The 16,517-nt window shown below is 51.5% G+C and overlaps 2 protein-coding genes across 4 annotated transcripts; both read right to left on the bottom strand.

The window, feature by feature from the left end:
• Nucleotides 1–235: 235 nt before the first annotated feature.
• On the bottom strand, nt 236–2,751 carry CDKN2D (cyclin dependent kinase inhibitor 2D). 2 transcript variants are annotated; one of them, XM_033133357.1, is made up of 3 exons: nt 2,592–2,751; nt 2,161–2,316; nt 236–1,179 (listed from the first exon to the last, which is right to left on the bottom strand). In XM_033133357.1, the coding sequence occupies exons 2-3, from the start codon at nt 2,299–2,301 to the stop codon at nt 820–822; spliced, it is 501 nt and encodes a 166-aa protein (XP_032989248.1). In that variant the 5' UTR covers nt 2,302–2,316; nt 2,592–2,751; the 3' UTR covers nt 236–819. The 2 variants fall into 2 exon arrangements, with proteins under 2 accessions (XP_032989248.1, XP_032989249.1); XM_033133358.1 differs by lacking the exon at nt 2,592–2,751 and having other exon boundaries at nt 2,161–2,566.
• A 1,276-nt stretch (nt 2,752–4,027) lies between these two features.
• On the bottom strand, nt 4,028–12,979 carry AP1M2 (adaptor related protein complex 1 subunit mu 2). 2 transcript variants are annotated; one of them, XM_033133973.1, is made up of 12 exons: nt 12,822–12,979; nt 11,472–11,628; nt 11,171–11,238; nt 9,630–9,760; nt 9,371–9,518; nt 9,150–9,276; nt 8,548–8,696; nt 8,397–8,468; nt 6,089–6,247; nt 5,394–5,519; nt 4,868–4,943; nt 4,028–4,458 (listed from the first exon to the last, which is right to left on the bottom strand). In XM_033133973.1, exons 1-12 carry the CDS (start codon nt 12,861–12,863, stop codon nt 4,436–4,438), a joined length of 1,278 nt encoding a protein of 425 aa, XP_032989864.1. In that variant the 5' UTR covers nt 12,864–12,979; the 3' UTR covers nt 4,028–4,435. The 2 variants fall into 2 exon arrangements, with proteins under 2 accessions (XP_032989864.1, XP_032989865.1); XM_033133974.1 differs by having other exon boundaries at nt 8,548–8,690.
• Between the last annotated feature and the right edge of the window lie 3,538 nt (nt 12,980–16,517).

Below are 16,517 nucleotides of genomic sequence, written 5' to 3'. Positions count from 1 at the left end.
CCAGCTGACATCTGGGGGCCCTTTCTCCACTCGCGGTTTCCTGCCTCCCTTCCGTTCCGACAGCGCAAACCGCTGCTCCACCTAGCGCACTCCACCGTGGTGCCCTGACAATTACCACTCTCTCCCCTTCCCCGAAGCATCCATGAGCCACGACCCCCGTGCCCACCGCCCCCACAAACATCCTGGACGTGCGACTCTCCATCGCAGACTCAAAAATCAGAAGCCACCAGCGCTGTGATCATGCACAAGTCTTAATTTAATGGGTAAAAACATTAAATTATCACACACAACTTTTTTCCATAAAGCTTAATAAATAGAATCTTTTTCTTAACATTGTACAAGAGACTGGAAAACAAAATATGAACTCATGCTACCCTTTTATTCATTTGGAACTCCCCCCTCCCCCCATGCTTGAAAGCAGTGTGCACACTTGAGGTCTCTGGGTACAGCCAGCCAAAGTCGCCAGGTTCCAGGAGCCCTGGAAGCGATGACCTCACTCTGGGGCTGAAGCTTTAAACGCTCTGCCCTTGGGACTCATCTGCAGCCCCAGCAGTATGGGGCTTGAAGAAAACTGAACCGTTTAGGTGGCTGTTGACTGCTGGAGCCCTTCTCTGCCCAACACACCAAAAGGGGTGAGAAAAACAAATGAGAAATGCCCCGTAAACACACACCCCCCAGAAATCAACACCAATAAGCCACAAACTGGTGCCCCTCCACCTTTGGCAGTGGGCAGGAGGAGCAAGAAGAGAAAGTGTTTCTTTCCTCCTTTACTGACATAAAACCCAGCTGGGTCCTGTTGCTGGAGTGGGTGGCCCCAGGTCACAGCGGTGCCACCGTGTGCCGTTGCAGTATGTCCATGAGATCCTGAGCCCCTCTTCTCCGTGCCAGCTCAAGGGGTGTGAGCCCCCTTGCATCCCTATGATGAAGATCAGACTCAGCAGCTAGGAAGCTGACCACAGCTCTGTGGCCCTCTAGCACTGCCAGATGGATAGGGAGCGCCCCAGTGTCATCAGGTGCATTGACATCAGCACCATGCTCTACCAAAACCTTCAGGGTGTCGAGGAATCCAGTGCGGGCTGCATCATGGGCTGGAGTGGTGCCAGAGGCATCCTGGACATTGGGGCTGGCACCTTGCTTCAGGAGCTCCAGGGCGATGGTGGGGCTGCCAAACATCATGACCTGTGCGAGGGCAGAGTGTAGGGGGTCCTTAAGGGAGGGATTCCAGGAAAAGGGGTCACTGGAGAGAGGGGTCATTCACAAATAGGGAACAGCAGAGAAGAGGTCCTCTGGAGAATGAGGAAAGCCCAGGGAACACAAGTCCTTGAGGGCAGCTGTTTGAGACCCTAGAGAACAAGGTCTCTTAAGGAATAGGGACCCCCAAGAAACTGGTCACTCCCCTAAAGATAAAACATCCCCCTAGGGAATAGCCCCTGTAGGAATTTTCAAGGAACCTTAGAAGCTCCCCCAAGGAACCAGAGAACACCCCTCAGAGAAGGGAAATTACCAGGAAATATAAACCCCCCTCCAGGAAATTGGCCTCATAGAATGAGAACCGTTTCCCCAAAGAACTTGACAGCCCCCTCACGGGAAAGGAGAAACCCCTTCTCAAAGGGATAGCCCCTCCCATATAATCAGAATGCACCCCTGAGCACCTGACCCCACAAGAAATGGGGTTCCCTTATAAAATGACTCGCACGGAATGAGGACTACCATGCAATCTGTAACTGTTCCTCCATTGGAACCTCACATAATATACCAGAAATCTGAAAAAAGCCAGGGATGGAGATTCCTGTCACCCCCGCCCCGCAAAGAAACTGGATACCTCTCAGATAATCCCTTCTTCCATCGATGGAATCCCCCCATAGAAGCCCAAAGAAACCAGAGCCGTCCCATGAAACCGGGATCCAAAGAAGTTGAACCCTCACTCATGGAATAAGAACCTCCCCAGGGAAACCGAATCCCCGGCGCCCAGAGAACAAGGAATACTCCAGAGACAGAAAAACTTCCCCTCCCCCATCCTAACACCATCCACCACCCACCTACGAAAGGGGACCTCAGGGAGCAACGTCAGCCCAGAGATGGAGGACCGGATCCCAATTAGCCACCACTGGGGCCAGATTATGGGATCCCAGTTCTCGCTGCCCGCCGGCCTGGCCTCACCTGTAGTGCCGTCTTGCCGAAGCGGTTCAGGACGTCGGGATGCACCAGCTCGCGGTGCAGAAGGCGGCGCACCTCCTGCACGTCGCCCCGGGCCGCGGCCCCGCTCAGCAGGTCGCCGGCGCGGACCTCCTCCAGCAGCATATCGACACTGGCGGCCTGCGAAGCCCCCCGCCCCACCCCAACGCGGTCAGTACGGGACAAACCACGGATGCTGGCCCGAACAACCCTCCGGCGGCGCGCCCGGCCTGAGCCAGGGTACTGGCCCGGCTTGCCAGTCGGAGGCTCCGGTGCGACCCCTGCCCTCCAGGCGGGCTCCTCCCCTCTGTCAGCCGGTGGGTCGCGAGGGGCTGGGAGCTGGGCCCAACCCTCCGCCACCCGCAGTGCCCAACCCGGCGCCCGCCCCTTGGGGGCTGGGTCTCCCCCCAACTCACCCTCCCTCCTCCTCGACGGGCGGGGTCTCTTCTGAGCCAGTGCGGCCGATGCGGCCGCCTAGCCGACAGCCGGGAGGAGGAGCCAGCGTGCTCGAGGCCCCGCCCCCTAACGCCACGGATTTGTTTTCTTATGAACTCGCTACATAGTAGCCCAGCCGCGTTGCCCGGGGCGCGACCTTGCGGCGCCCCGCCCACACATCCAGCGTAGCCAATGGCGACTCGTCGCCGAGGAAGTTTTGCGCTTCGGTGTGGGCGGTGCCGCTCCTGATTGGTCGAGAGGCGGCGACCGGTGGACCGCCGGCAACGGCGGGGTTTTCGGTTTTTCAAACGCGCCTGGCGCGCGGGAAAGAGGGCCGGTTTAACTGACCCAGGGGAGAAAGGTCAAGGGGTATGGTAGCGCGGGCTGCTCCAGGACCTCTGCACCTCCGAGGGAAAGGGAGGCAGGACTGGGGTTGCCCAGTCCAGGGTTCCACCATTCACTCGGTGATAAGCATTTATTCTCCCTTACGAGGCGCGGAGCGTTTTTTCATTCACCCACCGTCAGCAGGAACCGTTACCGGCGCTGGGGAGCGCACATTCAAGCACCTAAATAATTTAAGATACCGTTAAACACCGTGAAGAAAATAAAACGGGAAAATGAGAGTGGGTGAAAGAAGGAATCATGTTCTGGCTCAGACTGAGCTAGCCCTGGCACAGCAAGTGTAAAGGCGAAGAGGAAAGTTCATGCTGCAGCTGCCACGTGGTTGAGCCTGGGAGGTGATTCTTACAGAGGTCTTCATTCGAACATTTACTGAACACCTACTGTGTACTAGACGCCCAACTGTTAAGCGAGCCGAGCAGCACCTGCGTCTGGGGCGTCTACGTTTAGGGCGAAAGAAGACAACAATTAAGTCCTTTCAGAGTGGTAAACGCTAAGGAGCTGATAAAACGGAGTAAGTGGTAGTCTCTTGGGAAAGGAAGGCCATTGAAATAGAGTTTAGGGAGGGCCACCCTGAGTTGGTGACATTGATTTGATACCTGAAGGTACGGGAAGAAGCCATGTGGATATCTAAGGAAAAGCATGCCAGGTGAAGGGTACTACAAATGCAAAGGCCCTGTTGTGTCCAGGAAGAGCGACGTAAAGAGAAGGTTGTGGAATGGGACTGCAGATCAGGCTTGTGGGCTGCAGGGAGGACTTGACTTTTAACAAAATGGGAACTATGGGAGGGTGTGAGCAGAGGAGCCAGGATCTGACTTAGAAGTCATAGCGCCCTCTGGCGGCTATGAGGGGAATTGACTGTGGTGGGGGAGGGAAGTCCGGAGCCAAGGGTCGGAGGTGAAGGCAGCTGGGCGAGCCCAGATGACCTATCACCAGGGCTGAGGAATAGATTTGTTGTTCACTCCCATCCCAGCAATTCAGTCCCTAGCATCCCCAGTCCCCGGCCAAGAAACATACACAGTGGCTAAATTCATCTTTTTAATGCCATTCTAAAACGTAGAGGGGTGGGCCTCTGGGCTCAGCAGCTGTGAAGGAGAAGGGGCTCCAATACCCCCTAAGACAGGTTACTGGCAAGAAGGCACTTTTGAGGGGGCCTTCAAGCCCCTCCTCTCTTTCTTCATATAAAAGTGGAAGTGGGGAGTCCGAAGGCAGAAGGAGGTAGGGAGACCATCCCTCCCAGCCTCTGGGTAAAGGACAAGGCCGGGAGGAGGCCAGGTGCTGGGAGCAGGAAGCAAGAAACTGCTAAGCCAACCAGGGCCTGCTCACATACACCCTCCCCACATCCCCTCCCTCCCTTCCTCTAAAGTGTGCAGTCAAGGACTAAGGGGAGGGAGGCCCATGTTCACGCTCCCACCTCTTCTCCCTTCTAGCTGGTACGAAGCTGATAATCTGCAAGGAAACAATGGGCAGGGCCTGATTCAGAACTGGAGAAAGGGAACAGAGGGACAGTCCCCGCCCTTCCCCAGCCCAAGTGCCCATGAGCAACCAACCCTGTGAGGATGTAACAAAATTAAGGATGGGGTCAAATATAGGAACTGTAACCACAGCAACAAGCCTATTTCTAGGCAGCAAATGGGAGTGTTATGTGTTCAGCCCCTCATCCAAAACCAGGAACTGGCAACTGCCCCCATTTTTAAAATGGGCAAACTGAGGCCCAGGGTGGTATGGTGACAAAGATGGGGTAGGCCTGAGACCAGGCCTGTTGAGTTTTGGAGCCCTCTAAGCGACAAAATATCAAAGCCCCACGACCATCCCTTTCTTCTTGACCCTGTCGTCCCAGGGAGCTGGGCTGTCTTACCACCACTCTGGGTGATGTAGCGGACCCAGGGCAGGGCCTGATAACCACTTTTCTCGATAATCTTCATGTATCGGACCTGGAAGGGAAGGAAAGGAGGTGGCCAAGGCTTGGTGTAGAGGGCTGGCTGGGGTCTGGGGAATATATGTGACACAACTTGGGAGAATGAGATGGCACACGCTGGGAGTAATGATGTGACATGGCTTGGGGCAAAGATGTGGCATGGGCAGTGGGAGTGGGGGTAAGGAAGGTAGTCCAGGACAGTGGGAAAGAGATGGCGTAGTATAAGGAAATAGACAAGGCACTTTTGGGAGGACAGGGTGACACAGGCCAAGGGAATGGTGCACAGCTTGAGGGTGGGAAAGGGACCCAAGTGAATGAGCTAGTGGGGAAGAAGGTGGCACGAAGTAATAAGTGGAAAGAGAGGAGACCCAGGCCAGGGAACAGCAGTGACCTGAGAGACAAGAGATGGGAGAGAGGAGAACCCACAGGAGTCAAGGAGAAGAGCCACCCTGCCCGCTTCCCTCACCTGAATCCCAGAGACGGTGAAATAGGGGATCTCAAACTTGACCCCAATGGGGGGCCGGCCCTCCTCTTCTTCCTTCTCCACACTGGGGAGGCCAAAGTGGGCGCGCATCAGGTACTCCTTGCCCCCCTGAAGGCACATGGGGGTATCAAACACACCGAGGGGCTCCTACAAGCCCCAGACCATCCTCACAGCAGCCCCTGGAGCACATTCAGTCTCAGGTCATTCAACAGACAAGAAAGTAAAGGCTCCTGGCCAAGATTCACAGCCAAAGCTTCTGACTCTAAAGGCTGTTTGGGAGGGTGCTTCTAATGACCATCTCCCATTTTTCAGGCCCTGATGAACACCCACCCACAACCAGATTCCAGGGTCAGGCCAAATACTCCAGCAACCCAAGGATGTGGGTAGCATGGTCCTGCCTATTTCACAGATGGGCAAACTGAGGCTCCCTAATGGGAAGAGGAATTTCCAAGGCCATCCAGCTCAGAGAGGCAAGAGTAGGAATCTGAATGCAGGGCTGGTTTCCTCCAGAGCTGAGTAGGGGGAGCTTAACCACCATACTGGCCTGGTGTCAAGCTTTATTACCCCCCCAAGGACAGCCATGTGCATGCAGATGTGGCTTTCCCATTGGCTCTCTGCCAGGCCCTCAAGCAGTCGGGGCAGGTGCCCCCAGATCCCCGCCCTTCCCCAGTGCTCACCGGGAAAGACTTTATACTCCAAATCACAATGTTCTTCTCAGGCATGTACTTGGCACTGCCCACGCTGGTCTTGAAGCGTGGGGAGTCAGCATCACTGGGGACCGGCACAGATATCTCCACGCTGTTGGCCACCGACTGCTTCTTAAACTGCCCCTTGGCCTGTTGTGGGGGAGAGAGCATGCGGCACAAAGAATTTGCTCATGGATTCTGCAACTATTCACCAAACCCTTTCCGTGTGCGGTCTTATCAAGAGCCTCTACATCCCTGAAGTGGGACCACTGTCCTGCCCACTTTACAGATGAGGAAAACAGAGGCACAGAAAAGTTAAGGCAGTTGCCTGGAGACACACAGCCAAGTGGCAAAGCTGGTCCACACCCACGAGACTCCAGAGACCCTGCCCTTGGTGCCTTCCATTTGGAAAGTGTCACACACCTTTGCCTGGCTCAAAATGACACCTCTCAGCCTGTCACAGAAGAGTTTTCATTTAAGAGCTGGCATTTATGGAGCCCCTGCCATGTGCCAACCACTTAGCCCTCTCACTGATTCTTTAAAGTAGGATCCATTCCTAATGTCCATTTTCCAGATGAGGAGACTAAGGCACAAAAAGAGCACTTTGCTCAAATCACATAGCAGGTAACTAGTACAGTAGGGATTCAAATTAAGTCTGCATCCTCAGCCATCCCATACACTCCTTACAAATAAATGAAGTTACACTATATATCTAGAGCTGTGTGACATAGTACATATACCGGGGGTGCCAAAAAAATGTATACAAGTGGACACTTTGGTCAACATTGCTCAAGCAGTAGTTCGCCATAATCAGAAGTGTCTGGACGCTGATGGTAACCACTTTGAGCACTTCTTGTAATTGCAGAAGTCAAACGTGACTTGTATTCATCTTTTATTATCGGTCTATATTGAGTATTACAATTTTAATAGTTTTTTCCTTTCTTAAAATGTGTATACATTTTTTTGGCAGCCTCTGTATATTTAGAGTTTTGTGATACAGGACAAGTTTTAATACAAGAATTCTAAGTGTTCCATGTGTGGTAGCTAGGATTATGATGACTACTATTATTTATTCATTTGAAGAGGGATATTTGAGAAGTAGGATCAGGGGCAGAGGACATGGAAGTAAATGGGGGGCACTCTTCCTGAAATGCACTAGCTTTGATGGCCCCTCCCCTTTCCTGCATGTAGAGATGGGGATATTGGGGAGCATCAAGACCCTTCCCGGTGACCATCCGCTCTGCAACCCAGCTCCTGAGACCCCAAGATCGGGGAATAAAGTCAAAGCTAACAACACAGACTCTTGAGCCAAGTGGACCCAAGTTCTTAGATGAGTGACATCTTAGTCCCCTGGACCTCAGTTTCCTCATTAGTAAAAGAGGGCTAAACTATAAGCACTGGAGAAGCCCTTGCTTGGGGCACCAGGAGACAGGCACAGAGCTGTTTATGGCAACGCAGACTGGAATAGCCAAGAACTGACAACAACCCAGAGAATGGACATAGAAGAGTCCCATGGTAGAATATTCTACAGCTATAGAAGTGGATGCACTATGCTATGACTCCCAGAATTCACCTTAAAAATCAAAGTTACATGAAAAAAGCAAGTCATATATAAAACATACAGCCTGAATCCACAGATATGAGGATCAGAAACTGTCAAAACAAAATATTGGTGGTTACACATGTGGGTGGCAAAATTATAAAGAAAAGCATATAACTTATATAAAATTCAAGATCGTGACTACCTCTGGGCAAGAGGGGAGCAGGAATTGGAGAAGGGGCACGTAGGGGTTCAGAGGCTCTGGTCAAGTACATTCGAATAAGCTGGGTCGTTCATTATTTACATCATATAAATACACTTTTTAAAAAAGTAAATATGTAAGTAAAACATATCAGACAGTGATAAGTAATAGAATTAAAAAAAACAGAGCAAAGAAGGGAGGTGGGGAATGCTGGGGGATACAATTCTAAATAGGGAAATCAGGGAAGGCCTCTTTGAGGTGACATTTAAGCAAAGAACTTGAGATGAGACAAGGAGTCATGAGGATACCTATGACTCCTCATGACTCATAGGAGTCATGGGTGGGGGGCAGAGTGATCCAGGGATAGGGAGTAGCCAGTGCAAAGGCCCAGGGGTGGGACAGGGGGAAAGGTGCCTGGCATGTTTGAGAACCATCCAGGAGACCAGTATGGCTGGAAGGAAGTGAAAAACCAGGAGAGAGGTGGGAAATGAAGTTAGATCGGTGAGGGGGTAGGAGGGACAGATAAAGCACTGTGAGTAACTGTTCCCCCGGCCTACCTTGACCATGATCTCCACACGGCTGTGGGAGAACTTCTCAATGACAGACTCAATCCAGATCAGCGGTTTAACCTGCAGACAGGAAGGGGGAGTTCTGGGAGGCTCTGGGGTAAACTCTTGCTCCCTGCCATAGGACTTGACCCTGCCTCACCTGGGTGCTGAGGCGATACGACATAAGCTCAAAGTCGCCATCAGGAGGGATGAAGGAGATGGTGCGATCATTGTCGAAACGAGAGAGTCGCACACACTGGTGAAATTTCACATCCTCCAGTTCCACAGACTTGTTCTTGCTCCCTGAAACTCGGAGCCAAGCATGCAGGGTGACCCCGGGGCCCAGGGAAGGGTTCCTACCTCTACCTTCATCGCCCACTGCTACAATCACCCCCATTTTACAGATGAGGAAACTGAGGCCCGGAGTGGCTGAGTAACTTGCCCAGTTACCCAGTTGGCCAGGGGCAGAGCTAGGATCTGAATCCAGCGAATATTTTAAATATGATGCTATCCTGTCTCCTAGGATAGTCTAGAATGCCAGCCAAGTGGGCCAGGATTTATCTTTTTCTTCACTGCTCTCTGTCCTTGCCCCTGGCACTCAATAATGAAGCCGCGTCTGCTCAATGAACCAGCAGCTGCACTGCTAGCCATGACCAGCAGAGGGCACATGAAAGCTTATTTCAGAAGGGGCTGCAATTCTCTGGTTCCCCAGATACAGAGGGGGTCTCTGGCTCCTCCATGAGCCCCTCTCCAGACACTTACGGCCAGTGAGCTCGAAGAGCACGCGGTCATTGAGGCCGAGCCGCAGCTCTGGCATTCCGGACAGAAACACCTTGAGCTTGATGGTGCCCACAATCTCACTCAGCAGGACGCTGCCATTGGCATTGACCTGAGGATGCACGCATGGTGGGGGCAATTGGCAGAGGGTCCCCTAGCCTGCCCGCAGGCCGTGGTAGGGGTGGGGTGAAAGTTTTGGGGCTCACCAGCAGGTTGACAGACTCTATGACGTCAATGAAGACTTCATTCTTCTTATACTTGATGCCCTCAGAGCGCCAGGACACAGCATTGGTGACGGTGGGTGGCACCCGCGACTTACCTGTCTCCAGCTTGTTGCCCTGCTGTGTGATGTACCTAGCAGGAGGCAGGGGGCATGAGCAGGTGGACCCAGCGACACTCCCCTGGCCCTCCCTGACTTCCTTCCACCTGTGACCTGCCCTGTGGCTGCCCATATGGCCTACTCACTCCTGCAGAATCTTGCTGTCGGTGGTCTGGGGGAAGCCAAAGTCCATGAGCTCATCCAGCAGCTCATAGACGATGACAAAGTTGTCCCGGATGCTCTCCTCCTCTAGCTCCTTGAAGTATTCAGAGAATACCTGGGGGTGCAGGGAGCAGATACCCACAGAGGTGCAGCTGATGTAGGGCTGGGTCCCCACTGATCCAGCCATCCAGGCAACAAGCAATTATTGAGTGCCTACTGTATATCAATGCCTGTATATTAATGGTGAAGAAAATTCAAAGGGTCCCTGTCCTCATGGAAAAGTCTAGTGGGAAAAATGGACTGGTACCAGGAGTAATATAATCCAACATGTTGGGTACAATAATGAGGAAAACACAAGGAAAGTAGGAGCTCAGAGGTGGGGAGTTCCAGGAAAACTTCCCAGAAGAGGAAATGGAAGGACTCAGAACTACGGTTGTTTTTTTGCGGGCCATGGATCCCTGCATATCTGACATCTGGTGACATTCACAGACCCACCTCAGAATAAGATTTGTAAATGCATAAAATAAAATAGAATGGCAAAGGAAATCTGTTATACATAAATATGACTAAGTTCATGAACTACAGGCCCGTGGAGGTTTGGGAACCCCAAGTTAGGAGCCCCTGGGAATTAGTAGGCATAACCATAGCAGAAACCTGTCAATCACCAAGATTTGAACCACCCTCCAATCCTTATTCTGCTTCAATCTCACTGACCTTTCTATTCCTACCCCAGGGCCTTTGCATAAGCCATTCTGTCTGCCTGGGACACTCTTCCCCCAGCTTGCCTCACAGAGGGCTGCTTGTCAACCAGCTCAAATACCACCTCCTCAGTGAGGCCCCCTCCCATGAGTGTCAGGCTATGGTGACATTAACATCCCGGTCACTGATTTAATATTCTCCTGTTTGATCTCCTTTATGTCTCCTCAGGACACAGGGAAATGCATAGCTGTGTCTGCTCTTTGTCTGACAGAGAAAAGACAAACCAATAGATATTTCTTGTTAAAAAGTATTGACTAAGCATTTTCTCAGTCATTGAGAATGGCACATAGTAAGCACTCAATAAATCATTATATGATTTTATAACATTAGTGATAAAGCTAACAACACCAAACCTTTATTGAGCACTTATTGTATACTGAGCACTGTTTTAGGCATATTAGAGGTATGAATTTGATCAATTTGTACAACACTGTGGCAGGACTTGTTGTAACCCCCAGTTTAGAGGCATAGAGAGAAGTGACTTGCTCAAGGTCACACAGCCAGGCAGTGGAGGGAGCTGGGATTGGAACCCAGTTCCCTCTGACTCATATATGAGCACTGACACCCTCTCAATGACCCCCTAGATCCCTGCCCTATAGAGAGAGATGATCCCATAGCAGCTAGTGAGAACACAGAGTGATGGGGCTTTGATGGGGGCACCCCCAGGGAGGTCAGGCAAAGCTTCTTATGAGAGATGGATCCTGAAAGAGGCAGGCAAGACAGGTGGACACACAGACCAGCAGGCCAATGGGAGGCCAGGACCTACCTCCACTGTCTTGTAGAGGAAGGAGTACACGAGTGAGGCATTGGCGTTCTTCAACGTGGTGGCCACCACTGTGGGCAGCGAGGTTAAGAAAAAGGTGCCATTTGGGAAAGGGATCAAATGGAACACAGATCCTGAACCCCCCACCCTACCCCCATCAGCTCCCCCATCTCTGCCTATTTCCACCCCACTCTTGCCTGAGCTTCCACCGATGTGCGATGCAACTGCTGTCCTCAGCCTACCCTCTCTGGGTCTAAGCTGCCAACACCCTGAGCCCCCACGGATCCCACTTGTAGCCGGATACAGTAGAGGTTGCTGTGTTTGATCCACAGGAAGTGGACCCGACCATGGCTCAGCAGCGGGGCCAAGGCGCCCTCCTCCTCCCGCTGCATGAGCAGAGGCATGAAGTGCTCTATCTCACTCATGGCCACATCGCCCTTGTAGTTGCGGCTGATCAGGGGCTAAGGGTGGGCAGAGAAGGTCCAGTCACCACTGGGATCCCAGGACCCTCCACCCAGGGACATCAGAGTGCCTGGTTCTGACCTTACTTCCTGGTCGAGGGGCCTGAGCAAGGCTCTGCCTCTCTGCATCTCAGTTTCCTTCTCTGTGAAATGGGTATATGATAACCATAGCTAATGTGTCTAGAGCCCTCACTGAGGTCCAGGTCCTGTTCTACTAAAGACTGGATGTTTGCTTGCTGATCAAGTTCTCACCACACCCTGTAAGGTAGACATGTACACATGGGGAAACTGAAGTAAGAACCATGTCCATAGTAACTGGGAAACTGGGAGATGGACCAGGGTGCCCGGGCTCCAGAACTCCTGCTCTTGCCCAGGACTTCATATGCACCAAACTGGTGAGGTTGGGATAAAAAAAGATGAAAGGAAGGAGAGATTATAGAAAGAAAAAGAAAGATTACAGAAAGAAAAAAGTAAAAGAAAAAGACTGTGCCAAACAGAAAGAAAAGAAAAAAAAGTACGCCCATATCTCTCTTTCAGCTCATACAGATGTGTCTGGCAGGCAGTAAGCAGTCAATAATAATAGCATCTACTTGGTAAGGTTGTTTAGTCCTGTGTTTAGAACAGGGAGGGTACACGGCAGGTCCTCAAATACCTTAGCTCTTACTATTATTATTATCAGGAATGTTATTTTCACCACCACTGTTATTATTGCTATTGAATGACAAGATGAATGAGAGGGTGCTCAGAAAGGGACAAGGCAACCCCAAAGGGGAATTAGGGTCTCCCAGCTCCTGCTGTTTTCCCCAAATATTAATACTGTGGATGATGATGGTGATAGAAATAACGATTTCTGTCTTTGAAAGTCTGATATTTGCAGCAAGACTACTGTGCTAAGTGGTTTACACGCAGTTGTATTAACTGTTATGGGGTGGGAACCTCTGTTATTCCCATTTCCAAGGATAGGGAGACTGAGACTTAGAGAGGCAAAGCCCCTTGCCTCACGTACGCGGCTAGTAAACAGCGGAGATGGGATTGTACCGGGGACTCCCCGGGATTGGTGGAGGAAGTGTTCGCAAGCCCCAGGGCTTTCTGGGGCCTCCCTGCCTGCTCGGAGGAGCCGACCCTGGGTCCGGGGGAGCGCAGCCTCACCTGTGCTTCCCCCACCTGCGCCCCACCCCTGCACCCAGCCTCACCTTGCCCTTGACGTCGAGGATGAAGACAGCCGAGGCAGACATGGAGGCAGCGAGCAGATCTAGGAGGAGGGGAGGGAGGTCAGGAGACGACTGCGGCGCTGCTTCCTTCTTCCTGCGGAAGCGCCCGCGCGCAGGTGAGCGCGCACAGGTGAGTCTTAAAGGGGAGGCCGCCAGGTGAGCGGCGCTGTCGGCGTACAAGAAGAATGCGGGGGCTGGAAGGGGCAGGGCTTCAGAAGGGACCGCTGCCCTGCCTCACTTTCCCATCACACCCAGGAGTGCTGATGGGTGGAAACCCTAGACCGTCCATCCATGCATCCATGCATCCATCGTGCGTCCATCCATCCATTCATCCATGCGTCCATCCTTCACCCATCCATCCATTTATCTTATTCCTCCTCTGACTTTCCTACACGCATGTCAGCCCCAATAGGACTGGGACTTTGTCCTGTTCACGTCTGTGTCTCCAATGCCCAGCACTGGGCGCTCAATAATATTTGTCCAAATCATTCATTCTTTCACTCATTCATACAATAAAAATTTATGAATTATTCTTTCACTCAGATATTTACTCACTAGTACATTCTTTCACTCAGTGAAAGGAACTGTGGGTTGCACTCCAAGTAGGATAAATGTAGCTGCTTTTATTATTATCCTAATGTTACTCTTATTCATTCCAAAAATATTTATAAGCTCCTACTGTGTGACGTTAAGATGTTGATAGAATGTTGAAGAGATAAATGGTTATTACTATTATGACGATAATATTATTCATTTAACAAACATTTATTGAGCACCTACTGTGTGCTGCACTGAGCATATAGAAGCTTCTTTCATTATGGTGATGATACTGTTGATGATTCACTCAGTGAGTATTTATTGAGCACCTTCTGTGTGCTAGGGATGGCGACATAGACAAAGCCACTCCACTGCTCTCATTCTAGGAAGGGCAACAGACACACAACATAAAAACCCTGGGCCGGCCCGGTGGCTCAGGCGGTGGGAGCTCCGAGCTCCTATCTCCGAAGGCTGCCGGTTCGATTCCCACATGGGCCAGTGGGCTCTCAACCACAAGGTTGTCAGTTCGACTCCTCGACTGCCACAAGGGATGGTGGGCAGCGCCCCCTGCAACTAACAAGGGCAACTGGACCTGGAGCTGAGCTGCGCCCTCCACAACTAAGACTGAAAGGACAACAACTTGACTTGGGAAAAGTCCTGGAAGTACACACTGTTCCCCAATAAAGTCCTGTTCCCCTTCCCCAATAAAATCTTTTAAAAAATAAAATATAAAAATAAAAACCCCAAAATAAGATGATCCCTGGAGAGGAGGGAGGACGGGAATGATGAGGCAACTGAACTGTCAGCAGGGTTTGAGAGTGCGCATTGGAGAATGAATAAGGGGCTGTGGGCAGGGAGATCAGAGAAAGGGCTAGCATTTGAAAAATTTCCATTACAACCTAATGAATCGGGACAACCCAAGAGAAAGATTCCCAGTGCAGAGCCTGGCACAAAGCCGGTACCAATATTGTTTTTGTTGTTGTTTATATATTGTTTATATATGCTTGTTGAGCGCTTGTTATAGCTGCTTGGGCTCAAGTCCTGGGTATGCAATGGACCAGCTGGGTGGCCTCAGGCACCTGGCCTCCTCTCCCTGGATCTGAGTTTGCACATCTGTGAAATACAACTGGTAACTGCACGTTCTTAATTAAGTTATAATGTAGATTGCATGAGTTCTTACATGCAACATGATGTTTGGGGCAATGCCTGGGATGTAGCTGACACTTAATAATGTTGTTATTATTTGCTATAATTATTAGTATTTACTATATGGCAGTTAAGAGCACAGGTGCTGGGTTTGAATCCTGACTCTACTGTTGACTGTGGAGTATTGGGTTAGTGATTGCACCGCTTGTGCCTCAGTCTTCCCTTCTGTTGAATGGGCATAGCAGCCATGGTGTTGCTGCCACAGGCTATGCTCACTGAGTTTCTGGGCATAACTCATGCCTGGCACAGTGCCTCTTCTCCCTGCACATCAACTACTGTGGACCCCGGTTCCACTCCATGACTGTGGGATGTGGTCTGCAGGGAAGTTTGGGGGAGGAGAGAAAAGGGAAATTCAATCTCAGCCTGGCTGGGACAAATCCTGCTTCACAGAGCGTCCTGCAGGCCTGCAGGGGAGGACACTCAGCTCTCCCAGGCCTCATTCCTCCTTCCCCAAAGCCAGCCCCAAACCTTCCTCAGCCCCTGCGGGGTGGAGTGGGCATCCCTGCAGGGGACTTGAGGGAAGGAAGAGAGAGAGCTGCGGCTCTCAGAGCTCCCCATTCCCCCACCGCTGGCATCTGTCGTTGACAATAACACAATAACCACGGCAGTCCTGCACATTCGTTGGGCACTTATCTTCCAGTACTTCTTCATGTCTTTTTTTTTTTTTCTTTTAAGTTTGTTATTTTTTGCTGTCTTTGACTCTGGTCTTCCCAACTATGGTTTTCCTGATAATTCAGGACCTGAGAGGAAGACCTGGTCTTCTTACATCAGAAGAAGCGGGGGCAGGGAGAGGTGAAGCCACTTGCTTAAGGCCACACAGCCTGGAAGCAGAGTCAGAATTTGAATCTGAGTCTTCATAAGCAGCGTCCCAGCCTTCATCCAACTGCTCTGCTGCATCGTGGGGTACAAGTATTACTATGACCAGCAATAGATCAGGCCTCTGTGGGGTTCACTCTACCCAGGTGCTGCCCTCACAGTCTCCCATACAGGAACCCCTCCAAGAAACAACACTTAGAATTAGGGAAACCTATTATCATCATTTGACAGAGAAAAACTGAGGCTCAGTGAGTGAGCGACTTATACAAAGTCACCTGCTAGCAGTGGCAGAGCTGGAATTCTAGCCCAGCAAACCCCAAGGTTTTATGCTGGCTCTGCCCAAAAGAGGGATGTCCTCCATGATCCTACCAGTCCCAAGCTCAGAAGGTGACTCGGGGGTTTCACATGTTGCCAGCCCCAGCCCTGGCATCACGGAACCTCACAAGGGCCCTTCTCCTGGGGCCCTGGGATGTTTTCAGGCAGTAAATAGGACGCAAAAGCTGGGGCCAGGCGCCCTGGAATCTGAAACTCAAGACCTGTTTGGCTGAAAAATTTATGAGCCCAAAAGCTTCAGTGGGGTCAGAGAACAGAGCTTCTCTGTGTAAGCAGCTGCCCCGCCTCAGCTGCAGCTTCCCCTGTCCCAAGGGCCTGTGGCCTTGCCCCAGTTCCTCCTCTGTGCCTATAGGCTGCCCAGCCTCCCCTCAGGCTTCCCGCTTCTAGGCACCCCATTCAATCCCTTCTCTACACCACTAAAGGAATCGCTCTGAAACTCACCGCTCTTACCACCCACCCTCACTCTCTCATCCACTATGGCTCCCCATTGCTCAGAGCTGCCCTGCCTGGCACAGTTAGACCCCTGCTGACCTCTCCCATGAGGCACCACTTGAACCCACTGACCCAAGACACACTGACTTCCCTAATGTCAGTTCCTCTCTGTCCTTCTGTCTTTCCTCTGGCACCTGACCGCTCAGTGCATACCTGCCCCTTTTTGCTTTCTGTACCTCATTCTCACTCAGCTCTCAGGTGTCTGCTTCAGGAAACCCTCTCTGAGCTCCCATGCTACGTCTAGGTCAGATCCCTCCTCTGGGCTTTCCCAACTGTCCCCTGTCACCTGTGTTA

Source organism: Rhinolophus ferrumequinum, chromosome 18, assembly GCF_004115265.2.
Source record: "Rhinolophus ferrumequinum isolate MPI-CBG mRhiFer1 chromosome 18, mRhiFer1_v1.p, whole genome shotgun sequence".
NCBI lineage: Eukaryota > Metazoa > Chordata > Mammalia > Chiroptera > Rhinolophidae > Rhinolophus > Rhinolophus ferrumequinum.
Note: the sequence above shows the minus strand (reverse complement) of the source record. Positions and strands in the feature narration are given on the sequence as shown.

Excerpts from the sequence above, each read along its gene's own strand:
- AP1M2 (XM_033133973.1), bottom strand. The coding sequence starts at position 12,863 with ATGTCTGCCTCGGCTGTCTTCATCCTCGACGTCAAGGGCAAG. Across the intron at positions 11,239-11,471 it reads CAAACACAGCAACCTCTACT|TGGTGGCCACCACGTTGAAG; the intron begins GTATCCGGCTAC and ends CGCTGCCCACAG. Across the intron at positions 4,459-4,867 it reads CTACATCACCCAGAGTGGTG|ATTATCAGCTTCGTACCAGC; the intron begins GTAAGACAGCCC and ends GTTTCCTTGCAG.
- CDKN2D (XM_033133357.1), bottom strand. The coding sequence starts at position 2,301 with ATGCTGCTGGAGGAGGTCCGCGCCGGCGACCTGCTGAGCGGGGCCGCG. Across the intron at positions 1,180-2,160 it reads TCGGCAAGACGGCACTACAG|GTCATGATGTTTGGCAGCCC; the intron begins GTGAGGCCAGGC and ends GCCCTCGCACAG.